At 40.2% G+C, this 24,914-nt stretch overlaps 1 protein-coding gene across 1 annotated transcript; it reads left to right on the forward strand.

Moving 5' to 3' along the window:
• Positions 1-22,271: 22,271 nt before the first annotated feature.
• LOC122045256 (pentatricopeptide repeat-containing protein At3g61520, mitochondrial-like) lies at positions 22,272-24,424 on the forward strand. Its single transcript, XM_042605394.1, has one exon. It carries the CDS (start codon positions 22,327-22,329, stop codon positions 24,217-24,219), a length of 1,893 nt encoding a protein of 630 aa, XP_042461328.1. The 5' UTR covers positions 22,272-22,326; the 3' UTR covers positions 24,220-24,424.
• Positions 24,425-24,914: the final 490 nt, after the last annotated feature.

Here is a 24,914-nt window from a genome sequence, read left to right on the forward strand (position 1 = left end):
GGATGGTTTGCTGGACTCATTTGATTTAGAATCATATGAGATATGCGAGTCATGCCTACGAGGCAAGATGACCAAGACCCCCTTTAGTGGGCATAACGAGAGAGCAACTGATTTGTTAGGACTCATACATAGTGATGTATGTGGCCCTTTCAATGTTGCTAGAGGCTGTTATAGGTACTTCATCACATTTACTGATGATTTCAGTAGATACGGTTATGTGTACTTGATGACACATAAGTCTGAATCCTTTGAAAAGTTCAAAGAATTCAAGAATGAAGTACAGAACCAGTTTGGCAAGAGTATTAAGGTACTTCGATCAGATCGAGGTGGTGAATACTTAAGCCATGAGTTTCGTGACTACTTAGCTGAGTGTGGGATTTTATCTCAACTCACTCCTCCTGGAACACCACAGTGGAATGGTGTATCCGAAAGGAGGAATCGTACCTTATTAGATATGGTGCGATCTATGATGAGTCACACAGATCTTCCGACATATCTATGGGGATATGCTCTAGACACGGCAGCTTTCATACTCAACCGAGTTCCATCAAAGGCCGTGATAAAGACACCATATAGGATATGGACTGGGAGAGATGCCCAGGTGTCTTTCATGAGGATTTGGGGTTGTGAGGCTTACGTTCGACATCAAGTCTCAGACAAGTTAGGACCCAAATCCGACAAGTGTTATTTCATCGGATATCCCAAGGAAACTAAGGGATATTACTTCTACATTCCCAGTCAGCACAAGATAGTTGTGGCAAAGACTAGGGTCTTTCTAGAAAGGGACTTTGTTTCTAGAAAGACTGGAGCGCGTTCGATCTTGAAGAAGTTCAAGATGCGAACAATAGCACTGATGCCTCGATGGAAATTGAACTGGAACCACAAAGTGTTGTGGATGATGTTGTTCCACAAGGAGTTGAGGAACAACAACCAGTTCAAGTAGACATACCTCTTCGCAGGTCTGATAGGGTACGTCGTCAGCCTGAGAGATACTCATTTCTCTTGTCTGACCATGATGACATTGTGCTCATAGAGGATGAGCCTACCACCTATCAAGAAGCTGTGATGAGACCAGATTCTGAGAAATGGCTAGAAGTCATGAGATCCAAGATAGAATCCATGTACACCAACCAAGTATGGACTTTGGTTGATCCACCTGAAGGGGTAAAACCCATTGGGTGCAAGTGGGTCTTTAAGAGAAAGACTGACATGGATGGACTTATCTATAAGGGTCGCTTGGTAGCTAAAGGTTTCAAGCAGATTCATGGTATTGACTATGATGAAACCTTTTCTCCAGTGGCGATGTTTAAGTCCATTCGGATCATGCTTGCTATTGCAGCCTACCATGACTATGAGATATGGCAGATGAATGTCAAAACCGCATTTCTGAATGGAAACCTACTCGAGGATGTGTACATGACATAACCTGAGGGTTTTGTAGATCCACAACATACTAGTAAAGTATGCAAGCTGCATAGGTCCATTTATGGACTAAAGCAAGCTTCTCGGAGCTGGAATCTTCGATTCGATGATGCGATCAAACAGTTTGGTTTCATCAAGAACGAAGATGAGCCTTGTGTCTACAAGAAGGTTGTAGGGGACATAGTTGTCTTCCTCTTACTGTATGTGGATGACATACTACTCATTGGGAAGGACATCCCTATGCTTCAGTCTGTCAAGACATGGCTAGGGAGTTGCTTCTCAATGAAGGACTTAGGTGAGGCATCTCGCATTCTTGGGATACAGATCTATAGAGATAGATCTAAGAGATTGCTTGGCCTAAGTCAGAGTACATATATTGACAAGGTACTCCTTCGGTTTGCCATGCAGAACTCCAAGAAGGGATTTCTGCCGATGTCACATGGCGTGAGTCTTTCGAAGACTCAAGGTCCCTCTTCTAGAGAGGAGAGAGACCGCATGGATCAGATCCCTTATGCCTCAGCCATAGGATCGATCATGTACGCCATGCTGTGTACTCGACCTGATGTCTCGTATGACTGCAGATACAAGTCGGATCCGTGAAAGTCACTGGATAACGGTCAAGAATATTCTTAAGTACTTACGAAGGACTAAAGAATATTTCTTGATATATGGAGGCAATGATGAGCTAAGCGTAAAGGGTTACTGATGCCACTTTCGATCGATCGTGATGATTACCGATCGCGATGGTTCGTATTTTGCATTAATGGTGGTCCGGAAGAGTTCAAGGGATACGATGAGTCGATTCTACAATGTGGTTGAGTATATTGCCGCATCGAGGCAGAAAGGAGGCGCTTGGATCCGCAAGTTCAACATCGAACTTGGGGTGGTTCCTAGCATCGACCCAGTTGAGCTCTATTGTGACAACAATGGAGCTATAGACAGCGAAGGAACCTCGCTCACACCGGACCAAGCACATACTACGGCGCCCATCTCATTCGAGAGATTATCGATAGAGGAGATGTGAAGATTTGCATAGTACCTACAGAGGCTAACATCGCAGATCCCTTGACCAAGGCTTTGGCACAGAGGAAGCATGATGGTCACACTAGGTCTTTAGGCCTTAGAGCCTATACTGATTGGCACTAGTGCTAGTGGCAGATTGTTAGTTAGAGCCCTAGAGCCAATCATTTGATGATTGTATGGACTCATGTATATCATATTCTTGTTTATTAATAAAGGCATTAGTTTGGTTATTATACTTATTTATATTAGTGCCAAATAGACTAAGTATAATAGCGTCCTTGAGTAGAAGGTTCATACCTATATCAATCGATTAGTTGAATCGATAGTGAGATGATATAGGGAACACTACTCTAAATCATTCCTAGTCGAGTATTAGCATTCAGGGACAATGTTAATACAATAAGACTAGCATGTAGGTCAGCTCGATGACTTGATCTCACAAGTCATGGATATAGAGATATCAAGCTGACACATGTGTATGCATTAGAGAATGTATACTGAATGACCCGCCATGAGAAAGTATCATGGATCATTTTATGAGTGTCATATACTTTCTCATGTGGCTATTAGTATGACTATTAGTTCTTAGACCTGAAGTCACCATGGATCCCTACATAAGGAGTTATGTACTTTAGTTTCGTCAAACGTCACCCGTAACTGGGTAGACTATAAAGGCGATTACTGGGTATATAACGAATTATGTAGAGGGATGTGAGTGATGTAGATGGGATCTATCCCTCCCATATGACGGGAGCGACATCGGTATTCTTGATAGAGTGAGACCACTAAGTGCATGGCCATGCCCAAATGAGTCAACATTAGATGTTGAGCTCATTTGATCGAGTGAGTCTACTTGGAGTTCAAGATTTAGATTGATTAGAGGATGACACGGTCTATGCCTCACATTGATCAATCTAGATGTCTAGGATAGAAGGACACTTGTCATTATTTTGTGAGTAGTCACAATTGGTAGTCACAAGGTGATGTCGGATCTCGACATTCTTGTAACTTGGGTAGTAATGATGTGTTGCTAGATACCGCTTATTACTTATGTTCCTAAATGGGTTTAGGGCATTGCCAACGTTACAAGAACCTATAGGGTCACACACTTATGACAATTAGGTGGAGATTAGGTTCATATGATGAACCAAGAGGATTAGATTCATTTGATGAATCAAATTGGATTAAGAGTAATCCTAATTGGGCTAACTTGAGTTCGACTCAAGTTGATTCATGTGTTAAATGAGTCTAATTTAGATTTTGACTCATTGAATCAATTTAATTTAATGAATTAGATTCATTATATTAAGTTGGCTCGAATCAAATGGTTGGATTAGATCCACCATGGTAGAGATTGAGTCAAGTTTGACTTGACTTGAGAAGGAAGACCAAAGGCCAATTTTGACTTGACCTTTTGCCACCTCATTGGTGAGTTGGCATTAGGTGGACCAATAATGATGTTCCACATCATCATGGGTGCCACCTCATGGAAGTTACAAAGCCACTCTCTTAATGGTTTCATATTAATTGCAATTAATGCAATTAATGTGATTTTTTGAAAGTGGCCGGCCACTTGGTTTTTGGGTGAAAAATTCATTTTTCATTCACTTGTGTGCATCTTCTTCCTTCTCCCTCTCAAGCTCTCCCTCTCCCTCTCCTCCCTTGGCCGAACCACATAGGTGCTAGCACACCTTGGTTTTTGGTCATCTCCATCTAGTGTGTCCGTGTGGATACTTCTAGAGGACCGGCGCTTGACGGTCTTGAGATCCGGCATCATTTGGACGAGCGGGAACGCGAAGGGCATCACATCAAAGGTATAAAGTGTTTTCCTCGTAGATCTAAGTAGTAGATCAGTTCGTGAACTCGTACAAGAAATAGTTTTTCGAATTTTGTATACGAATCTTTGCACGGATCTACGACTTTGGGTCCTTTCGGGGTTTCCGCGACGTGAAAAAGCGGTTTTCGTGGCCCGAAGAACCCAACAGTAACCCCTACTCAGTGGAGTGCCCGTGATAGCAGTCGGGTACCATTCAGTTCGTCGTGACCACCAGTGCTTGGTGGAATCACAGTTAACCGTTGTATCTTGTGAAACAAATGACTCGAGTAAACCTCGAAGCACTACTGGAGGTGGGCGAATCTATTTCAAGGAAACTGCGTCAATCGCATGCCTCAGTCAGCTCGCCTTATCTCTTCGTCCGCCCAATCGGCCACTTCGTCCTCCTGATTGGCCTCTTCGTCTGCTCGGTCGGCCTCTTCGACTGCCTGCTTGGCCTCTCTGCTTGCCCACTCAGCCTCTTCGCTCTGCCGACACCAGCTCGCTCAGCCTGCCTGTTCTCTCGACCGACCTCTCACACGGCCAGTCTGTTAGCCCGATCGGCCTCTCACTCGACCTATCTGCTCGCCCAGCCAACCTCTCGCCCAGTTGGCTCTCTGTCTGGACGAACTTGCTCGGCCTTACTGCCCGATCGACCAATCTACTACTTGCCCGCCCGACCATTAAGTCCGCGCGGACTTTACTGCTAAAACTCAAAGCTCGGTCTGCACTCAGCAATTAGCATAAACCAACCCCTGCTGGCAGCCTGAGATTATCAACTCAGGTCATTTCAATGGATAAGTGAATTTAATTCGGTGTATTTAAATTCAACTAATATCCCGTAAATCTCCGAGAGCAGATTATTTTCTCCAACAATCTTGAAACATATTCGATTATGTTGAGATGGTCACAAATCAAGTGTTGATGTGCAACAGACTCAACATATGCAGGCCCCCTTTGCCCATATTAGAACCATGTCAATCAACCATGGGGAAAGGCCAGAGAATCAAGAGGTGGTAGCAGAAGATGCTCTTCTATCTGACCACACTCATCTGGCTCAGTTCTTGACCGAGGACCCTCCCAAGCGTGCTGAGGATGCTGATGCGCAAACCATCAGTACAGTCGAGGCATGGATTCATTCTAAGTTTTTTTGCCGAAACTACATCCTCAGCTACCTTGCCGGCTCGCTGTACGCTGTATATAGCATGAAGAGAACAGCTAAGGAGCTCTGGGAATCCCTGGACAAGAAGTACAAGACGGAGGATGCAGGGACCAAGAAGTTCATCGTGGGCCGATTCTTGAATTACAAGATGGTTGACTCTAAGACGGTGATCAACCAAGTCGAGGAGCTTCAGGTGATCTTGCACAAGATCCACTCAGAAGAGATGGTTCTGAGTGAAACCTTCCAGGTGACTACTATCATTGAGAAGCTGCCTCCCGGCTGGAAGGATTTTAAGAACTATCTGAAGCATAAGCGGAAGGAGATGAATGTGGAGGAACTCATTGTTAGACTTCGCATCGAAGAAGACAACAAGAGTTCAGAGAAAAAGTTGTTCTCTCAAGCTATTGTGAAAACCAAGGTGGTTGAGCACGGTCAAAGCTCGAAATTGAAGAACCTCAAATCTTCCAAGATGGGACCTAGAGGAGACATTAGCAAGAAGAAGATCTCTGAGAAGTGCTTCAACTGTGACCGAGTTGCCCATGACTTCGCAAGGACTACATTTTTATTGGGAGACCAAACTGTTTATTTTTCGTCATTTATCTCTAGTTTGTATTCGCGCTCTATGTGATGAGTGTGGTGGCCAATGAGTTCCTAGAACAGATGATGGCATTATAGGTTCTTTGTCGTTGACATATGCATTGACACTAGCTCTTCTTGATTCATTCAAATCGATAGTTGAGGAGGAGAAAATACATACGATAGAGCTGGCATCCCAAATTTGGTGCCTATGGGCGACCGATCTTGGGGTGGATACATACAAAACGGAGTTGAGGCATTGTTATTAAGATTCATTAGAATTTTTTGAAAACTTTAAAATTTTGAGAAATTTAGAGAATATTGTGGAACATATGAAATATTTTAGAAATTTAAAAGCTATTGTGTGAGAGAGGAAAATTAAGAATATTAGATATTTGGATGAATGAGATTATATTGAGAAGATGTGTTTTCTTTCACATTTGGATAATTCAAAAGATTTACAAAGGAAACATTAAATTTTTTATCTATTTAGAATAAAAATACAAATATTGAATGAAAAGAATAAGAAAGAAGATGGAGTAAGTGGTAAGATGAATGAAAAAAAATGAAATATTGAAAATATAATTACATGTATTTTTTTAAAAAAATAAAAATAAAAATTAATCATTGAATAATGACTAACTTTTATGTTTTATTTATTTTGAAAAAATCATTATCAAATAATAAAATAATTTTATTAAAAACTAAAAAGGAAAGGCTCCCCAAACAAGAGTCACTCCCAATGTTAATAAAATGAGTTACCTCCCACTACAAAAGGAAGCTTATTCAATAAGGGGTAATCAACGAATGTCATGTTACTAAATAAATAATAATGTGATTTTAGCCGCTTTCAAATTCTTGATATAGTTCCAATGTGCCGATGCTCATTTTTGTAATCAGCGATACGTTTCCAAAAATCTTCATCTTTTTGGTCATTACCAGTGGTTGTGCTAGTACTGATAGTCGTCCATGACTTCGCAAGGATGATATTTTTATTGGGAGACAAAACTATCCCTTTTTCATCATTTATCTCTAGTTTCTATTTGTGTTCTATGTGTGATGAGTGTGGTAATCACTGAGTTCCTAGAATAGATGATAACGTTACGGGTTCTTTGTCGCTGACAGATGCATTGACACTAGCCCTTCTTCATTCGTTCGAAGACATAACCAATAGTCGAGGAGGAGAAAATACGTATGACAGAGCTGACATCCCAAATTGGGTTCCCATAGCCTACGAATCTTCAGGTGAATATATACAAAATGGAGTTGGGGCGACATCACTAAGATTCATCGATTTTTAGAAAACTTTAGAAATTTAAAAGTTATTGTGTGTGAGAGAGTAATATTGAGAATATTAAACATTTGAATGACTACGAGATATATTTTCTTTCACATTTCGATAATTTAAAAGATTTGTATAAAAATATTGAAATTTTTATCTCAAATAAATATATAAATATAGAATGAAAGAATAAAAAAAGGAGGTTGAAAGTGGTGGGATAAATGAAAAAATGAAATATTAAAAATGAAGTTATATGTATTTTTTTTAAAAAAATTATCATTCATCATCGACTAACTTTTACGTTTTATTTATTTTAGTTTTTTAAAAATCATTAATCATTATCAAATTATAAAATAATTTTTATTTTATTAAAAAAATAAAAAGGAAATTAGGAGGAGGAGTCACTTCCATGTTAATAAAATGAGTTTTTTGATTTTTTCCATAGTTCATTCTAAATTATATAAAAAGAGATAAATTACAAGATCAGTTGATAGTCGATCGTCAATTTAGATAAACTTGAAGGAAGTTTTTTTTTTTCAAGAATATGCATTCATCTCGGGAATTGACCTCTTGCCCAATTATAATATGATGCGAACCTCGACGAACAATGCCGCGAGACCCAGCAACAATAAAATTGGAACTCAGTTCCGGGATCGTCCAAAGGAGGTTTCGAAGGAATGAAATATTAACCCGTTGATTATAGAGAATCAAGAACCAATATTATGAGAACAATAGAGAATATTGACCCAATGATTATAACAAAACCAAGAACCAATATTATAAAAGTGTTGAGAATTACAAGTGCTCACCCGTAATCCCTGCAGAGTTGCTGAAGAACAACAAGGAGGAAAACTCTCTCAAAATATAATGTTTTCTACCTTTGAAATCTACTCAAGACATTATATAGAACTGAAAATGATAGTTTCCAAGGCATGAAAAGAGAAGATAATGAATGCAAGTCTTCATGCACACTCCCTCTAGCTGTCCTCCATCTTGGGAATTCATCCAAAATGTAGGTGGCATTAAATGACACACCAATTCCAACCAGAATGGTGGGTTTTCCCACCTAATAATATGCATTCTATTATGGTTTTTGACTAGGAACATGTTGTATCATGATATTTCATTCTTCTGCAGCTGATTAGGCCATTTTAAGGTCGACTTGTATGACGTTGATCATTCGGTATGGTATCGACTGTGATTCCATAGCCTGCCCTTCCAAGATACGAGATGTCAATGCTTGTACAGCACGTTGAACTTGCTTGACCTCTACTTTCGTTATCGGCTCAACTGGCACGTGCAAGTCCCCTTCCTGCTCCTCTTGGTTCGGGACGTACATCTCGACTTGCAGTCTTGTCTTATTGGCTTGGAGCTGATCTGGGGTTGTATCATAATAAGTCTATCATCCTCTAATGAATTGGGCATCCCATTGAGATAATAAAATGAGTATGCTCCCACACGAAAGAAGAAGCTCGCTTTATTTGACACGTCATCCACAATGACAGTTATTCTTGGTTTTTTTTCCCCTTTCTTTCACCTCATGCATAACAATATTCGACATAGATCCGCTATCTTAACAATTTTTCAATGCTGATCTACAAATATAGAAAGAGATAAGTATAAGTACATAGATACGTATGATGAAAAAAATCATAAATCGTCAATTCTTAATAATCAATCCTTAAATATTAAATTAAAAATATTAAATGTCTATCGTTTACACTACGCCTAGAGCGTACATCAACAACGCTAAATCTATTATTATGGTCCATAAATGCAGTCCTTCGTTTTGCTAAAACTAATCCTTTATTATCAACCCCTGTTTTTGCCAACGCAGCCGCGTCGATTGGCCAAACGGAAGATGAAGCTGGTGAAGAATCCGTGTTTGCGTTTGACAGCTCTCCGCCGCTGCCACACCGCCTCCTCTTCTACAGACGCCGCTGCCACCGACTTCAATTGCGATGGTGGCGTAGGCACCCGGAGCGACGTGAAACACCAGAAACCCTCTAGCAATGCCTCACCTCACCACCTTAAATACCAGCTCTATTCCCTGCTCGGTTCCACCTCTCCCGGCCGCCTCTCCGCCGCCTTGTCGATGCTCCGCGGTATGCTTCCCCCCGACTCCACTTCCCCTCCTGACGCCGCCACTCGGTCGATCGTTTTCTCCGGCCTGGCTAAGCGAAGCCAGCCCCTGAACGAGGAGTCCCTCGCCCTCCTCGTCGAGATGGCCAAGATGGGACTTTTTCCGCACGACGCCATCCTGTTCACTCAGTTCATCACCAAGCTGTGCCGCTGCGGCGCCACCTCCGGGGCCTGGGATTTCTTTCCGCACGACGCCATCCTTTCTTTCATCCCATGCCCAATAATATTTGACATGGACAATACTAAATCTATTATGGTCTGATCAATATCGCATCAAATATGCTTTGCTGAATGTGTTCTTATAGTAAGCTTGATCGCTTGGGCAAAAAATGTGAGCAATCGTAACTAGAATTGTCAGACGGATCAATCTGTGATAGGGTGGATCGGTCTGTGGTAAGCTAACCATTTGGCGGGATGGAACAAGTCGACCCATCATCTTGGCAAGCTGAGAAATCTTCAATTCAACCTAATCCAAGGCAGGTTGCAGATTTGGCGGACCAATCCGCGGGTCCAACAAATTAAAAACAAATAATATCTTCAACATTTTACTTCAAAAAGATTTCATTAATCAAATATGTCCAGAAACCGATATTTTAAATGTAAATGGAAACAAATGAGTACGTATATTTAATGATTTTTTTAAAAATTATAATAAATAAAGATAATAAATTAATATAAAATTTAATTTACATGTGTTTCTCAATCCCTAGACCAATCCAAGCCTGTCGTAGGCTGACCCGCGCGGGTCGCGGGCCTAGGCGGGTTGACCTGCAGCGGACTTGAGTTGATAAAATTTTAACCTAATCTATTTAAATTGTTTGAGGGAAAGGGTCGATCTGACGGATCCGATCCAAATTGACAACTCTAATGTAACTAAAAGAGTACAAGTCCAGGTTGGACTAGTGGTCACAAATGCAACTTAATCGAGGTGAAACATTAGCGAGGTCTCCTAAGTTGGAGGTCCGTTGGTGGAGGTGTGAAGAGGGATGTGCTAAGGTGACTATCAATGCCCATATTAATTACTTAAGGTGAATGAGGTTAGACTTAATTAAATTAAGGCGGCGTTTGGTTCTCTCTTAGGAATCGGAATGAGAATGGGTATCATAGTATTGTGGAATAGGAATGGATATGAGCTTGGATATTATTCTTAAAAATAATGTATGGTTAGTTGAATATTTTCAATTGGAATGAACCTAAATTTCTTTTATTTACCCTTAGAGGAAAATAAGAGAACTAAATAGATGGAAGAGAAAGTTGAATGTGAGAGAAACATGCGATGAGAGAGAATGATGAGAGAGAATGATGAGAGAGAAAGTGTGATGAGAGAAAATGAGGAGAGAGAGCGTGATACGAGAGATTGAGAAGAGAAAAAGCATGATGAGAGAGAAAGTGTGTTGAGAAAGAAAGAGTAATGAGAAAAAATAAGAGAGAGAAAGTGTGATAAGAGAAAATGAGAGATTGAGGAAAGTATGATGAGAGAGAAAGTGTGATGGGAAAAAAATGAAGAGATGAAAATGTGATGAGAGAAAATGAGGAGAGAGTGTGTGATGAAAGAGAATAGAGAGAAAATATGGTAAGAGAGATTGAGGAGAGAGAAAGTATGATAAAAAAAATGAGAGAATGAAGAGAGAAAATAATGAGAGAGTATTTGTGATGAGAGAGAATACAGAAAGAATATGTGATGAGAGAGAATGAGGAGAGAAAGTATGTTGAGAGAGAAAGTGTGATGATAGAATGATGAGAGAGAAGAAAGAGAGAGAGAGTAAAATGAAAGAAAAACTAAACAAACATACTAAGGGTATTTTCGTCCAAAACTTAATTCTTATTCTCATTCCATCCAAACCCAAGGACGGGGGTGGGTTTCATCCATACACAAGTGTTTAGATTTCATTCTAAAATTTGGATTCCATTCCCATCAACTAAATATAAGATTTGAGAACTAATCCATTTTTTCATTTCCAAATCTCTAAACCAAATGTCACCTAATAGTTAGAAGACATCCAATGCCCTCAGTTTTATAATTTTTTTAGGTGAAAATTAAAATGACAACTTTGATTATTTGAATAGTGAAAAGGGTATTTTTTTAAAAATTAATCAAAAAGATATTCAACCATATTTTTTATATAAAAATATTTTTATTTGAATGCTATTGTAAAACTATAGAGTAGATCTTTATTTGAGTGTTGTTGTAAGTACTACGCATAAAATACTTTTAAATCAATTTTTTTTTTTATCAAATCGATTGATCAAAATCATTTCAACAATATTAAAAGCATCATAAAATTAGTGTAGTAGCCCATTAGCGGCTACTACAATGTTATAATAACCATTTAATGATGCTTATATTATTGCAATAATTACTAAATGATTGCTGCAATAAGTTTATAATGATTTTAATTTTTTAAAGCTGATAAATTTAAGTAATTTTAATAAGTTGATAAAGAATTTTAATATAAAAGTAGTATATGTATAAATCTTTCGTTTCTTTCATCGTGCGCTTGTGTGCAATACTGGTTCAGGCGTCTGAAATAAATCCTGACACCTAAATTTATTCAGTATTTTTTTTTATTTTCTTATTTTATTCTAATGTATATTATATATATTTAAAGTTTAAGATTTTAAGATTTAGAAAATTTAATTTTAATAAAGTTTGAGCTAATAAAATTTTTTCTTTAATTTTTTTAAATTATAAAATATATGCACACATGTTATATTATATATATTTAGGATTTAAGATTTTAGAATTTAAGAATTGAATTATAATAGATTAAAACTAATAAAATTTTATCTTCGAGTTTAGATTTTTCTTTTAGATTATAATATTTATGATAAAAAAATTTAATCTATACACATATTTTTAAAGAAATATTAATTTAAAAAAAAAAAATTCAGACGTCTGAATTAGCGCTGTCTCCCTGTAGCACAGATGGTCCACAACAGATCACTTGTCTGAGAATTCATTCCAAGTGCTTGGACCATGTCACCCACAACCCCGAGTGAAGTCCCGATAGATTTGCAACGAAATATAATATATATATATATATATATATATATATATATATATATATATATATATATATATATATATATATTCTGTTATCATTTATTGGGATAAATTTGGGTTTAGTGATAGATCAGACATTCTTTCAGAAGATCAAAAGAGTAAATCTGGTTCCTCTACCCAAACGGGTTAATCACGTCCACTGCACGAATCTAATGGTAGTATGGACGTTGACGACGCTTTCCAATGGATTCCTTTTTGGGTATAAGAATCCAGGTTTTTGCCAACGCAGCCACGTCGAGTGGCCAAATGGAAGATGAAGTTGGTGAAGAATCTAGGTGTTTGCATTTGACGACTCTCCGCCTCCTCCTTTTCCACCGATGTCGTTGATTGCGATGGTGGTGTAGGTACCCGGAGCGATGAGAATCACCTCTTAACTAAGAAGCACTCTCACAATGCCTCACTTTGCAAACTTAACTACCAGCTCTGCTCCCTGCTAGGCTCCGCCTCTCCGCTTCCATATCAATCCTCCACGGCAGGCCCCCCCCCCCCCCCCCCCCGACGCCACTACCCGGTCAATCGTTTCCTCCTGCCTAGCCAAGCGAAGACAACCCCTTAGTGAGGAGTCCCTCGTCGTCCTCGTCCAGATGGCTAAGATGGGTTTTTTCCCTTCCGACGCCTTCCTGTTCACTCAGCTCATCCACAAGTTGTGTCGCGGCGACGCCACCTCCGGGGCTTGGTATTTCTCGTTAGATATACATAATGTGAATGGAGAAGAGGTGAAAGACGAAAGATGATCCATTGTGAATGAGACTTTAGTGTTGGAGGATCGGTGGCCGGCTTGAAGGGGGGTTGGATAGCTAGGCCACCCCCAAATCGATTTCTTCTCTACAATACGTTAGTTTGCGCAAGCGGAAATATAGAAACTAAAATAAAGAAACACAAACAAGAATACAAATGCTAACACGCTCGATGTAACGTGGTTCGGAGATTGCTTGCTCCTACTCCACGACGTGTCCTTGAGGTGGACGAGCCCTTGATCCTTTGGTGGATCAGTCCCCGGCAATCTCCGGCTAAAGCTTCTCCTTCTCGGTGGAGCAAACCTCTCACAAGATCACTCTTCCTCTTTACAAGATGGAGTTAGAATTAGGAGGAAGAGAATTGTCTTGGGAGCTTTGGGCAAGATTCAGAAGGTTTACAATGAGTATCAGTAACCTCCTCAATGCCCCAAAGCTCCCCTTAAATAAGAGGAAAGAGTTGATCATCAATCAACTCAAACCCTGACACCAGTCGACTGGTCCATGCACCAGTCGACTGGTGCTATGCAGTCGACTGGTGCAGTCGACTGCTAAAACATGCAGTCGACTGGTCCAGTCGACTGCTAAAAGTTGCAATCGACTGGACTGCACCTTGTTACACACTCCTCTCATCCTTTCCGGAGTTGCCTTTGAAGTCCTCTTCCTCGGCCTTCGTCCCTCAGATGCACCCGAGCCCGCGGCTCCTCTCCGTGCCATCCTTCACGCTGCCTTGAAGTCCACTTCCTTCGGCCCCACTCCATTGCTCCTCGTCCGCGCGGTCCCTCGGATGTCTTCCACACCATCCTTCACCGACTCAACGATCCGAGCCCTTGGATGAGCTTTCCACACTTGGCCGCACCAAGTTCTCATGTGTTCCACAAGGTCCTGCAAGACTCAAACACATATCACATACATATGAAAGCCTAACTTAAACTCTTTGACACACACATCAAAACCTAGGTCGATTGCACCAACAATCTCCCCCTTTTTGATGTGTGGCAATATGTTTAAGTTAGGCATAAATAACAACTTTGAAAATTTTGAAGCAAAACATGAAGCATAAAACCCAAGCTCCCCCTTAACACATGCTCTCAACCTTAATTTTCAAAGATTTGTACACAAGTAAACCAAGTAGATTTCTAACTTAAACCTACCCAATTCTCCCCCTTTGACACCATCAAAAATATTGTACCAGACAGTACACATACTATGGTATCAGTTATAACCAAATTTGAACCGAAAATTTGATTTTAAAGACCAACAAAATGCTGAAAGGCTGGTACCAGTCGACTGGTATCTGCACCAGTCGACTGGCACAAACTGAACATCAATTTCAGCCTATGGCAGCCAACTTCAGAAATCCATAAAAAATTCCAGAAAATTCGAAAAATCATGAAATTTTGAACACATATTTATTATAATATTCTTTAACTAAGAAAAATATGTTTTCATGAAAAGTCAACCTATTTTAAAAATTTTGACCAAGTTTCAAAAATATCGAAAACATGTAAGTTTGTATCAATTTCAAGCTCAGTTTTGAAATCATATGTTTTAAAATAGCTAGACCACAGTAAATAAAACATAGAATTATTTTCAAAACATTTGAAATATCCAACTATGATCTATGGGCAAGATGTCCATTAATTAAACATTTGCTTTCCCCATAGTTGGTCTATGATCACTAAAAATTGATACATTTCATAACTCATCAAAATGCCATAAGCATATGTGAATTATTTGTATCATCCTAGTATCTCACATTTATTGTTAGAAAATAATGCAAGTCATTGTGAGATAAAGGTAATCTCTACTTAGCCCTTTTTATCATGAATTTCTATCAAGGCTAAGTACTCCCCCTTAAGGTCTCAAGTCAACCAAAAAAATAGGAATTATGATTTCTATGGTTGACTTGACCTAAAATCCTCTAACCCTTGAGGATTGATTTTGGCACCCAATAGAAGTTCTCTCTAATTGGGTTGACCAAGTACTCCTTAGGGATCCATTTCCTATCTATGGTCTTTTTCTTTGATTTCCCCTAGCAAGTAGACAATGATAAGTCTTTTCATTATTGGGTTCATTGTATCCTAGCCCATTTTTCTTAAAACTTGCCCTTTGGCTCCCAATAATCATGTTTAAGGTATTTGAGCCAATTTCAAATTTTCTAAGGGCATTGGTAAGGTATTCTACCTTTTCCCTTAATTTCCTATTTTCCTCTTCTAAACATGAATCATTTGAACTTGTAGAGGAAGCATGCAAATCATCATCCCTAATAGGCATGGATTCTAATTTTTCTTTAAGCATGCAAATGTCATGTTTCAAAGACTTGTTTTTCCTTTTTGCCTTGAACAAGTCATCATTTGTACTTGAAATAATTTTAACTAAGATATGGGGAGGAAGATTATGTACCTCACTTACCGAGAAGTCCGAATCCGAAGTTTGACCTCCCCCTTCACTTGAGCTCCCCTCTTCATCTTCACTTGAGCTCCTTCCTTCTTCTTGTTCGGATGAGGTGGAGGCTACATCATCAATCCCCATGAGAGCAAAATTGACTATGTGATGCTCTTCTTCCTCCGATGATGATGAAGGATCATCCCATGTTGCTTTTAGGTTTTGAGCCTTCTTCCCCTTTTCTTTTGTCTTCTCCTTCTTCTTCTTTCCTTCCTTCTTTTTCAAGAGAGGACAATCATCTTTTATGTGTCCTTCTCCTTGGCAATTGTAGCAAATTATCTTCCTTGTCCTACTTTTGCTTCTTGAGCTTCTCCTAGCATGAGATTTGTTAGATGAAAATTTTCTAAAAGCTCTTCTCATTTTCCTTACCATATATGCCTCTTGATCACTATCCATTGAGGCGCTTGATTCTTCGGAGTCGGAGGATGGTGGGGATGAAGACTTCTTCTTCTTACCCTTTCCCTTGTTTGCCACAAGGGCTACTCCTCTTGATTTATTTGCTTCTCCCTCTAATCCCTCAACTCTTGTTTCATGAAGCTCCATTGTTGAGAAGAGTTCATCTAGAGAGGATTTCTCTAGGTCCTTTGATATGTAGTATGTATCTACAATGGAACTCCAAGTTGTGGATCTTGGAAAAGCATTTAGGGCTTTCGTAATCACGTCTCGATTTGAAAGTGTCTCACCTACACTTGTTAGTCCATTAATAATCTCCTTGATTTTACAATGTAAAATTGATACCTTTTCTCCTTTTTCAAGCTTGATGTTATTGAGTTGAGTTCGAAGGAGGTCTCTTCTTGCTAATTTCGCTTCCGATGTTCCTTCATGAAGCTCCACTAGCTTTTCCCATAACTCCTTAGCGCTTGAGTAGGTTCCAACCCGTGTTATTTCTTGTTGAGGAAGGACACTTTGTAGATGATGTATGGCTTTAGCATTTGCTAAATGTTCTTCCCTTTGCTTCTTGGTCCACCTTGTTTTCTCAAGTAGCTTATTGTCTTGATCCCTAGGCACTTCGAAACCATTTTCCATGATTAGCATTATGTCAAAATCGGTTTCGAAGAATACCTCCATTCTCCTCTTCCACCAAGAGAAGTCTCCTTCGAATTTGGGTGGATGAATGTTTGAGCCGGCCATTTGATGATGTTGTTCTTCTTGGCGATTAGTCCGTTGAAGAGCTTCCTTGCTCTGATACCAATTGTTGGAGGATCGGTGGCCGGCTTGAAGGGGGGTTGGATAGCTAGGCCACCCCCAAATCGATTTCTTCTCTACAATATGTTAGTTTGCGCAAGCGGAAATATAGAAACTAAAATAAAGAAACACAAACAAGAATACAAATGCTAACACGCTCGATGTAACGTGGTTCGGAGATTGCTTGCTCCTACTCCACGACGTGTCCTTGAGGTGGACGAGCCCTTGATCCTTTGGTGGATCAATCCCCGGCAATCTCCGGCTAAAGCTTCTCCTTCTCGGTGGAGCAAACCTCTCACAAGATCACTCTTCCTCTTTACAAGATGGAGTTAGAATTAGGAGGAAGAGAATTGTCTTGGGAGCTTTGGGCAAGATTCAGAAGGTTTACAATGAGTATCAGTAACCTCCTCAATGCCCCAAAGCTCTCCTTAAATAAGAGGAAAGAGTTGATCATCAATCAACTCAAACCCTGACACCAGTCGACTGGTGCTAGCCGTTAGGCAACACCAACGGCTCTCTTTAGAGCCCGTTTTCTGCCAACGGTCATGTACCAGTCGACTGGTCTTAGGACCAGTCGACTGGTCCCCTTAGTCGACAAGCACAGAATGCTTCTGTGCATTCTGTGAAGCTGGATCAGTCGACTGGTCCCATGACCAGTCGACTGGTCCCAGTACATTCACTCCTCTCATCCTTTCCGGAGTTGCCTTTGAAGTCCTCTTCCTCGGCCTTCGTCCCTCAGATGCACCTGAGCCCGCGGCTCCTCTCCGTGCCATCCTTCACGCTGCCTTGAAGTCCACTTCCTTCGGCCCCACTCCATTGCTCCTCGTCCGCGCGGTCCCTCGGATGTCTTCCACACCATCCTTCACCGACTCAACGATCCGAGCCCTTGGATGAGCTTTCCACACTTGGCCGCACCAAGTTCTCATGTGTTCCACAAGGTCCTGCAAGACTCAAACACATATCACATACATATGAAAGCCTAACTTAAACTCTTTGACACACACATCAAAACCTAGGTCGATTGCACCAACATTTAGTCCTACATTAGTAGTTTCATGGCATGTTGGTTGGTTGGTTTATATTGATTCACATACATTGAGAATGTGAACAAATGCATGGGAAGAGGCTCTCTCTCATGCATGGGTGCGTAAGGGGGGGGGGGTGCAAATGTAGGGCTTGGATTGCACTGAACCATGTTGACTCGTGTGCGGGCACGACCTACGCGCGCCTAATGTTGGACCAGTCGGGGTAAAATTTGCCCAAGTGGAACAACTAATATTTTACCACCTAAACCTTTTGCTGCTTGTTTAATGGATGCATTAAAGTAAGATTAATGCAGAAGTAAAATGACCGAGCGAAACGCAAGCGTTTCACAGCTCACCGAGTAATGGTCATTAATCGACTATTAACGCTGTCGTTGATCTGAGCTCCTATATAACAAGGCTGTGATCATAGGTTTACACACACAGAAAAGTAGCAGAAGCTCTCCACCTATGTTTCCTCTTCCTCTATCGCGTAACCCCTACTCGGTGGAGTGCCCATAATAGCAGTCGGGTACCACTCAGTTCGTCGTGACCACCAGTGCTTAGTGGAATCACGGTTAACCGTTGTGTCCTTTAAAACAGATGACTCGAGTATACCACGAAGCACTACTGGAGGTGGGTGAATCTATTTCAAGGAAACTGCATCAATCGCATGCCTCAGTCAGCTCGCCTGATCTCTTCATCCGCCCAGTCGGCCTCTTCGTCCTCCCGATTGGCCTCTTCGTCCGCTTAGTCGGCCTCTTCGTCTGCCTGCTTGGCCTCTTCGCTTGCCCACTCAGCCTCTTCGCTCGATCGACACCAGCTCGCTCAGCCTACCTGTTCTCTCGACCGGCCTCTCACTCGGCCTGTCTGTTAGCCCGACCGGCCTATCTGCTCGCCCAACCAGCCTCTCGCCCGATTGGCTCTCTGTCTGGACGAACTTGCTCGGCCTTACTGCCCGATCGGCCAATCTATTGTTTGCCCGCCCGACCATTAAGTCTGCGCAGACTTTACTACTCAAACTCGAAGCTCGGTCTGCACTCAGCAATTAGCAGAAATCAACCCCTGCTGGTACCCTGAGATTATCAACTCAGGTCATTTCAATAGATAAGTGTATTTAATTCGATGTATTTAAATTTAACTAATATCTCGTAAATCTCCGAGAGCAGATTATTTTCTCCAACAATCTTGAAACATATTCGATTATGTTGAGATGGTCAAAAATCAAGTGTTGATGTGCAACAGACTCAACATATGCATGCCCCCTCTGCCCATATTAGAACTGTGCCGATCAACCATGGGGAAAGGCCAGAGAAGTTCACTGGAGTGAACTTAAAGAGGTGGCAGCAGAAGATGCTCTTCTACTTGACCACGCTCATCTGGCTCAGTTCTTGATCGAGGACCCTCCCAAGCGTGCTGAGGATGCCGATGCGCAAACCATCAGTACAGTCGAGGCATGGGTTCATTCTGAGTTCCTTTGCCGAAAATACATCCTCAGCTACCTTGCCAGCTCGCTGTACGCTGTATATAGTATGAAGAGAACGACTAAGAAGCTGTGGGAATCCCTGGACAAGAAGTACAAGACGGAGGATGCAGAGACCAAGAAGTTCATCTAGGCCGATTCTTGAATTACAAGATGGTTGACTCCAAGACGGTGATCAGCCAAGTCCAGGAGATTCAGGTGATCTTGCACGAGATCCACTCAGAAGGGATGGTTCTGAGTGAAACCTTCCAGGTGACTACTATCATATGACAAAGAAAAGCTGCCTCCCGGCTGGAAGGACTTTAAGAACTATCTGAAGCACAAGCGGAAGGAGATGAATGTGGAGGAACTCATTGTTAGACTTCGCATCGAAGAAGACAACAAGAGTTTAGAGAAAAAGTTGTTCTCTCAAGCTATTGTGAAAACCAACGTGGTTGAGCACGGTTAAAGCTAGAAATTGAAGAACCCAAAATCTTCCAAGATGGGACCTAGAGGAGGCATCAGCAAGAAAAAGTTTTCTGAGAAGTGCTTCAACTGTGACTGAGTTGCCCATGACTTCGCAAGGACTACATTTTTATTGGGAGACCAAACTATTTATTTTTCGTCATTTATCTCTAGTTTGTATTCGTGCTCTATGTGATGAGTGTGGTGGCCAATGAGTTCCTAGAACAAATGATGGCATTATAGGTTCTTTGTCGTTGGCATATGCATTGACACTAGCTCTTCTTGATTCATTCAAAGACATAATCGATAGTTGAGGAGGAGAAAATACATACGATAGAGCTGACATCCCAAATTTGGTGTCCATGGCCGACCGATCTTGGGGTAGATACATATAAAACGGAGTTGAGGCGGTGTTATTAAGATTCATTAGAATTTTTTGAAAACTTTAAAAATTTGAGAAATTTAGAGAATATTGTGGAACATATGAAATATTTTAGAAATTTAAAAGCTATTGTGTGAGAGAGGAAAATTAAGAATCTTAGATATTTGGATGAATGGGATTATATTGAGAAGATTTGTTTTCTTTCACATTTGGATAATTCAAAAGATTTACAAAGGAAACATTAAAATTTTTATCTATTTCGAATAAAAGTACAAATATTGAATGAAAAGAATAAGAAAGAATACGGAGTAAATGGTAAGATGAATGAAAAAATATGAAATATTGAAAATATATTTACATGTATTTTTTTAAAAAATAAAAAAATTAATCATTGAATCATGACTAACTTTTATGTTTTATTTATTTTATTTATTTTGAAAAAATCATTATCAAATAATAAAATAATTTTATTAAAAACTAAAAAGGAAAGGCTCCCCAAACAAGAGTCACTCCCAATGTTAATAAAATGAGTTACCTCCCACTTCAAAAGGAAGCTTATTCGATAAGGGGTAATCAACGAATGTCATGTTACTAAATAAATAATAATGTGATTTTAGCCGTTTTCAAATTCTTAATATAGTTCCATTGTGCTGATGTTTATTGTTGTATTCAGCGATACATTTCCAAAAATCTTCATCTTTTTGGTCATTACCAGTGGTTGTGCTAGCATTGATAGTCGTCCATGACTTCGCAAAGATGATATTTTTTATTAGGAGACAAAACTGTCTCTTTTTCATCATTTATCTCTAGTTTCTACTTGTGTTATATGTGTAATGAGTGTAATAATCACTGAGTTCCAAGAATAGATGATATCATTACGGGTTATTTGTCGCTGACAGATGCATTGACACTAGCCCTTCTTGATTCGTTCTAAGAAATAACCAATAGTTGAGGAGGAGAAAATACGTATGACAGAGCTGACATCCCAAATTGAGTTCCCATAGTCGACGAATCTTCAGGTGGATATATACAAAATGGAGTTGGGACGACATCACTAAAATTCACCGATTTTTAGAAAATTTTAAAAATTTAAAAGTTATTGTGTGTGAGAGAGTAATATTGAGAATATTAAACATTTGAATGACTAGGAGATATATTTTCTTTCCCAATTCGATAATTTAAAAGATTTATATAAAAATATTGAAATTTTTATCTCAAATAAATATATAAATATAGAATGAAAGAATAAAAAAGACGAGGTAGAAAGTGATGGGATAAATGAAAAAAAGAAATATTAAAAATGAAGTTATATGTATTTTTTTTAAAAAAATTAATCATTCATCATCGACTAACTTTTACGTTTTATTTATTTTAATTTTTTTAAATCATTAATCATTATCAAATTATAAAATAATTTTAATTTTATTAAAAAAATAAAAAGGAAATTAGGAGGAGGAGTGACTTCCATATTAATAAAATGAGTTTTCTGATTTCTTCCATAGTTCATTCTAAATTATATAAAATGAAATTAATTATGAGATCAGTTGATAGTCGATCATCAAATTAACTAAAAATGAGAGAAGTTTTTTTTTAAGAATATGCGTTCATCGAAAATTGATCTCTTGCCCCATTATAATAAGTCTATCATCCTCTAATAAATTGAGCATCCCATTGAGATAATAAAATGAGTACACTCCCACACGCAAGAAGAAGCTCGCTTTATTTGACACGTCATCCACAATAATATTTATTCTTGGTTTTTTTTTCTCATTTTTTTCACCCCATGTCTAACAATATTCGACATAAATTCATTATCTTAAAGATTTTCTAATGTCGATCCTATAAATATGGAAAGAGGTAATATAAGCACATAGATATGTATGGTGAAATAAATCATACATCCTCAATGTTTAATAATCAATCCGTGACTATTAAACTAAAAATATTATATGTCCATCAAAAAGGGTTTGCGAAATGTATTCCTATAGTAATCTAGCTTGGGCAAATTGTTTGCTCCTATTTTATGCATCCAGTTAATTTGTCCATAAGTGCAGTGACTACAGTCCTTCGTTTTGCTAAAACTAATCCTTTATTATCAGCCCCTGTTTTTGCCATCGCAGCCGCGTCGCTTGGCCAAACGGAAGATGAAGCTGGTGAAGAATCCGTGTTTGCGTTTGACAGCTCTCCGCCGCTGCCACACCGCCTCCTCTTCTACAGACGCCGCTGCCACCGACTTCGATTGCGATGGTGGCGTAGGCACCCGGAGCGACGTGAAACACCAGAAACCCTCTAGCAATGCCTCACCTCGCCACCTTAAATACCTCCTCTATTCCCTGCTCGGTTCCGCCTCTCCCGGCCGCCTCTCCGCCGCCTTGTCGATCCTCCGCGGTATGCTTCCCCCCAACTCCACTTCCCCTCCTGACGCCGCCACTCGGTCGATCGTTTTCTCCGGCCTGGTTAAGCGAAGCCAGCCCCTGAACGAGGAGTCCCTCGCCCTCCTCGTCGAGATGGCCAAGATGGGACTTTTTCCGCACGACGCCATCCTGTTCACTCAGTTCATCACCAAGCTGTGCCGCTGCGGCGCCATCTCCGGGGCCTGGGATTTCTTTCACGCGGTAAAGGATGCTGGCGGCTCCTTCGAGGCCCCTATGTGCAACGCCCTCTTGGCTGGCCTCGCTGCAATGCAAGACTTCGAAAGGATGAATCTTCTGTTTTCGGAGATGAAAGGCTTGGGCGCGCGGCCTGACGTAGTCACCTTCGGTATACTCATCAATAGCCTATGCAAATCCCGTCGCATCGATGATGCACTGAACGTGCTCGACGCAATGTCAAGCCCAGATTCAGGGGTCACCCCTGGCACAATCATTTTTAACACTGTCATTGATGGGCTCTGCAAGGCAGGAAGGCTTCAGGATGGTCTCTCCTTGCTTGATAGGATGAAATCAAGCCATGCTTGTGATCCTGACAGTGTGACTTACACCAGCTTGATTAAAGCCTTCTGCAAGGCTGCAGAGTTAGACAAAGCTCATGAATTGCTTACCAGGATGGAGAAGGAAAGGGTGGCTGTCAATGTGGTTATTCTGAATACCTTTGTGAATGGAATGTGCAGGTATGGGATGATCGGAAGTGCCCTAGATTTTTTCCAAAAGAAAAAGGTCAAGTGGCCGGAAGTTAAAGGCAATGCTATCACCTATAAAATCCTGATTGGTGCTTTTCTTCATTCCAACAAAGTAGGAAGGGCGATGGCATTGTTTGATGAGATGATCAAGGAAGGAGTTTCCCCTGATTCTACAACATACTACACTCTCATCTATAGGTTGACTCAATTTGGTAAACTGGATGATGCTTATTCGAACATGTCGTTGATGAGAAAGAATGGTTTTCGAGTAGACATAAAGAGCTATAACATTTTGATCAGTGGGTTTTGCAAGAGGAAGAGGTTGGATAAGGCATTGGAGATACACGATGAAATATGCGAGGCAGGGCTTAGGCCTGATATCTTCACATACACTTCTTTGATTGATGCTTTCTGCAAGGCTGGTGATTTTTCAAAGGCTGGTAAATTCCTCAACAAAATGGTCGACAATGGATGCAACCCTGACGTTGTGACTTATGGAACTTTGATCAATGGTTACTGCAAATCTGGTGATCTTGAGCAGGCCATGAAGATCTTCAAGAGCATGGATGGGTCAATGGTGCCGGCCAACACTCTTATTTATACTACCCTCATTGATTCTTATTGTAAGAATCAAAAAGTTGATGCAGCAATATACCTCTTCGATGAGATGCAGGAAAAAGATATATTGCCTGATGCCGTGACCTACACTGCTATTTTCAAGGGTCTTAAGAACCTTAACATGTCTGATAAAGCCTTCGAGCTTATGGACAAGATGAATTTGCAGGGATGCAAACCAGACTATGTGACAATGGATCTTCTTACAGGATGGTTAACTGTGATCGGTGAGACGGAGAGACTGAGACTATTTGTGCAACGGGCGACATCTTCTGATATCGACTCGGGCAATCCTGATGTTTAATCTTATAGATGCTTCTTATGTAGTGTTGAGTTGTACCATTACAGTATGATTTCTGAAGCTCCTTTTCATAATTCAAGCAATAACTTGTCACTGTGTTTCACATCATTGCCTGAATGATCTGCAAAGAAAACTGGATTTAGTGATTCTTTTGCAGTTCTTTGTTGGAAAAAATCTTTTTGTAATTGCACATTTTAATTTATAATCTGAAACGGTTTAGTTCCAAACTGTCCTTTTCTCATCCTAATCATTTCCATCGTAATCAAGTTGCAGTTTTGCTTCGCCTACTGTAGAACACTATTAGTGGTAAGAGTTCGATTAGGACACTTCACATCTACCTGGAAGTTTGATTTTGTGTGGATTTTCCTTTGAATAGAAGTGTCGTATTGTAGCCTACTTCGATCGAGTCATCTAACCATCTTTCATCTCGGGTGTTCCATTCTTGCTCCTCTCTAAGGCCTTCTTTTCCTTTCTTTCATCCCATGCCCAATAATATTCGACATGGACAATACTAAATCTATTATGGTTTGATCGATATCGCATCATAATATGCTTTGCGGAATGTGTTCTTATAGTAAGCTCGCTTGGGCAAAAAATGCGAGGGATCGTAACTAGAACTGTCAGATGGATCAATCTGTGATGGGGTGGATCGGCCTATGGTAGGCTAACCATTTGGTGGGATTGGACAAGTCGACCCA

The sequence above is a fragment of the Zingiber officinale genome, chromosome 2B (genome assembly GCF_018446385.1).
Source record: "Zingiber officinale cultivar Zhangliang chromosome 2B, Zo_v1.1, whole genome shotgun sequence".
Taxonomy (NCBI): domain Eukaryota; kingdom Viridiplantae; phylum Streptophyta; class Magnoliopsida; order Zingiberales; family Zingiberaceae; genus Zingiber; species Zingiber officinale.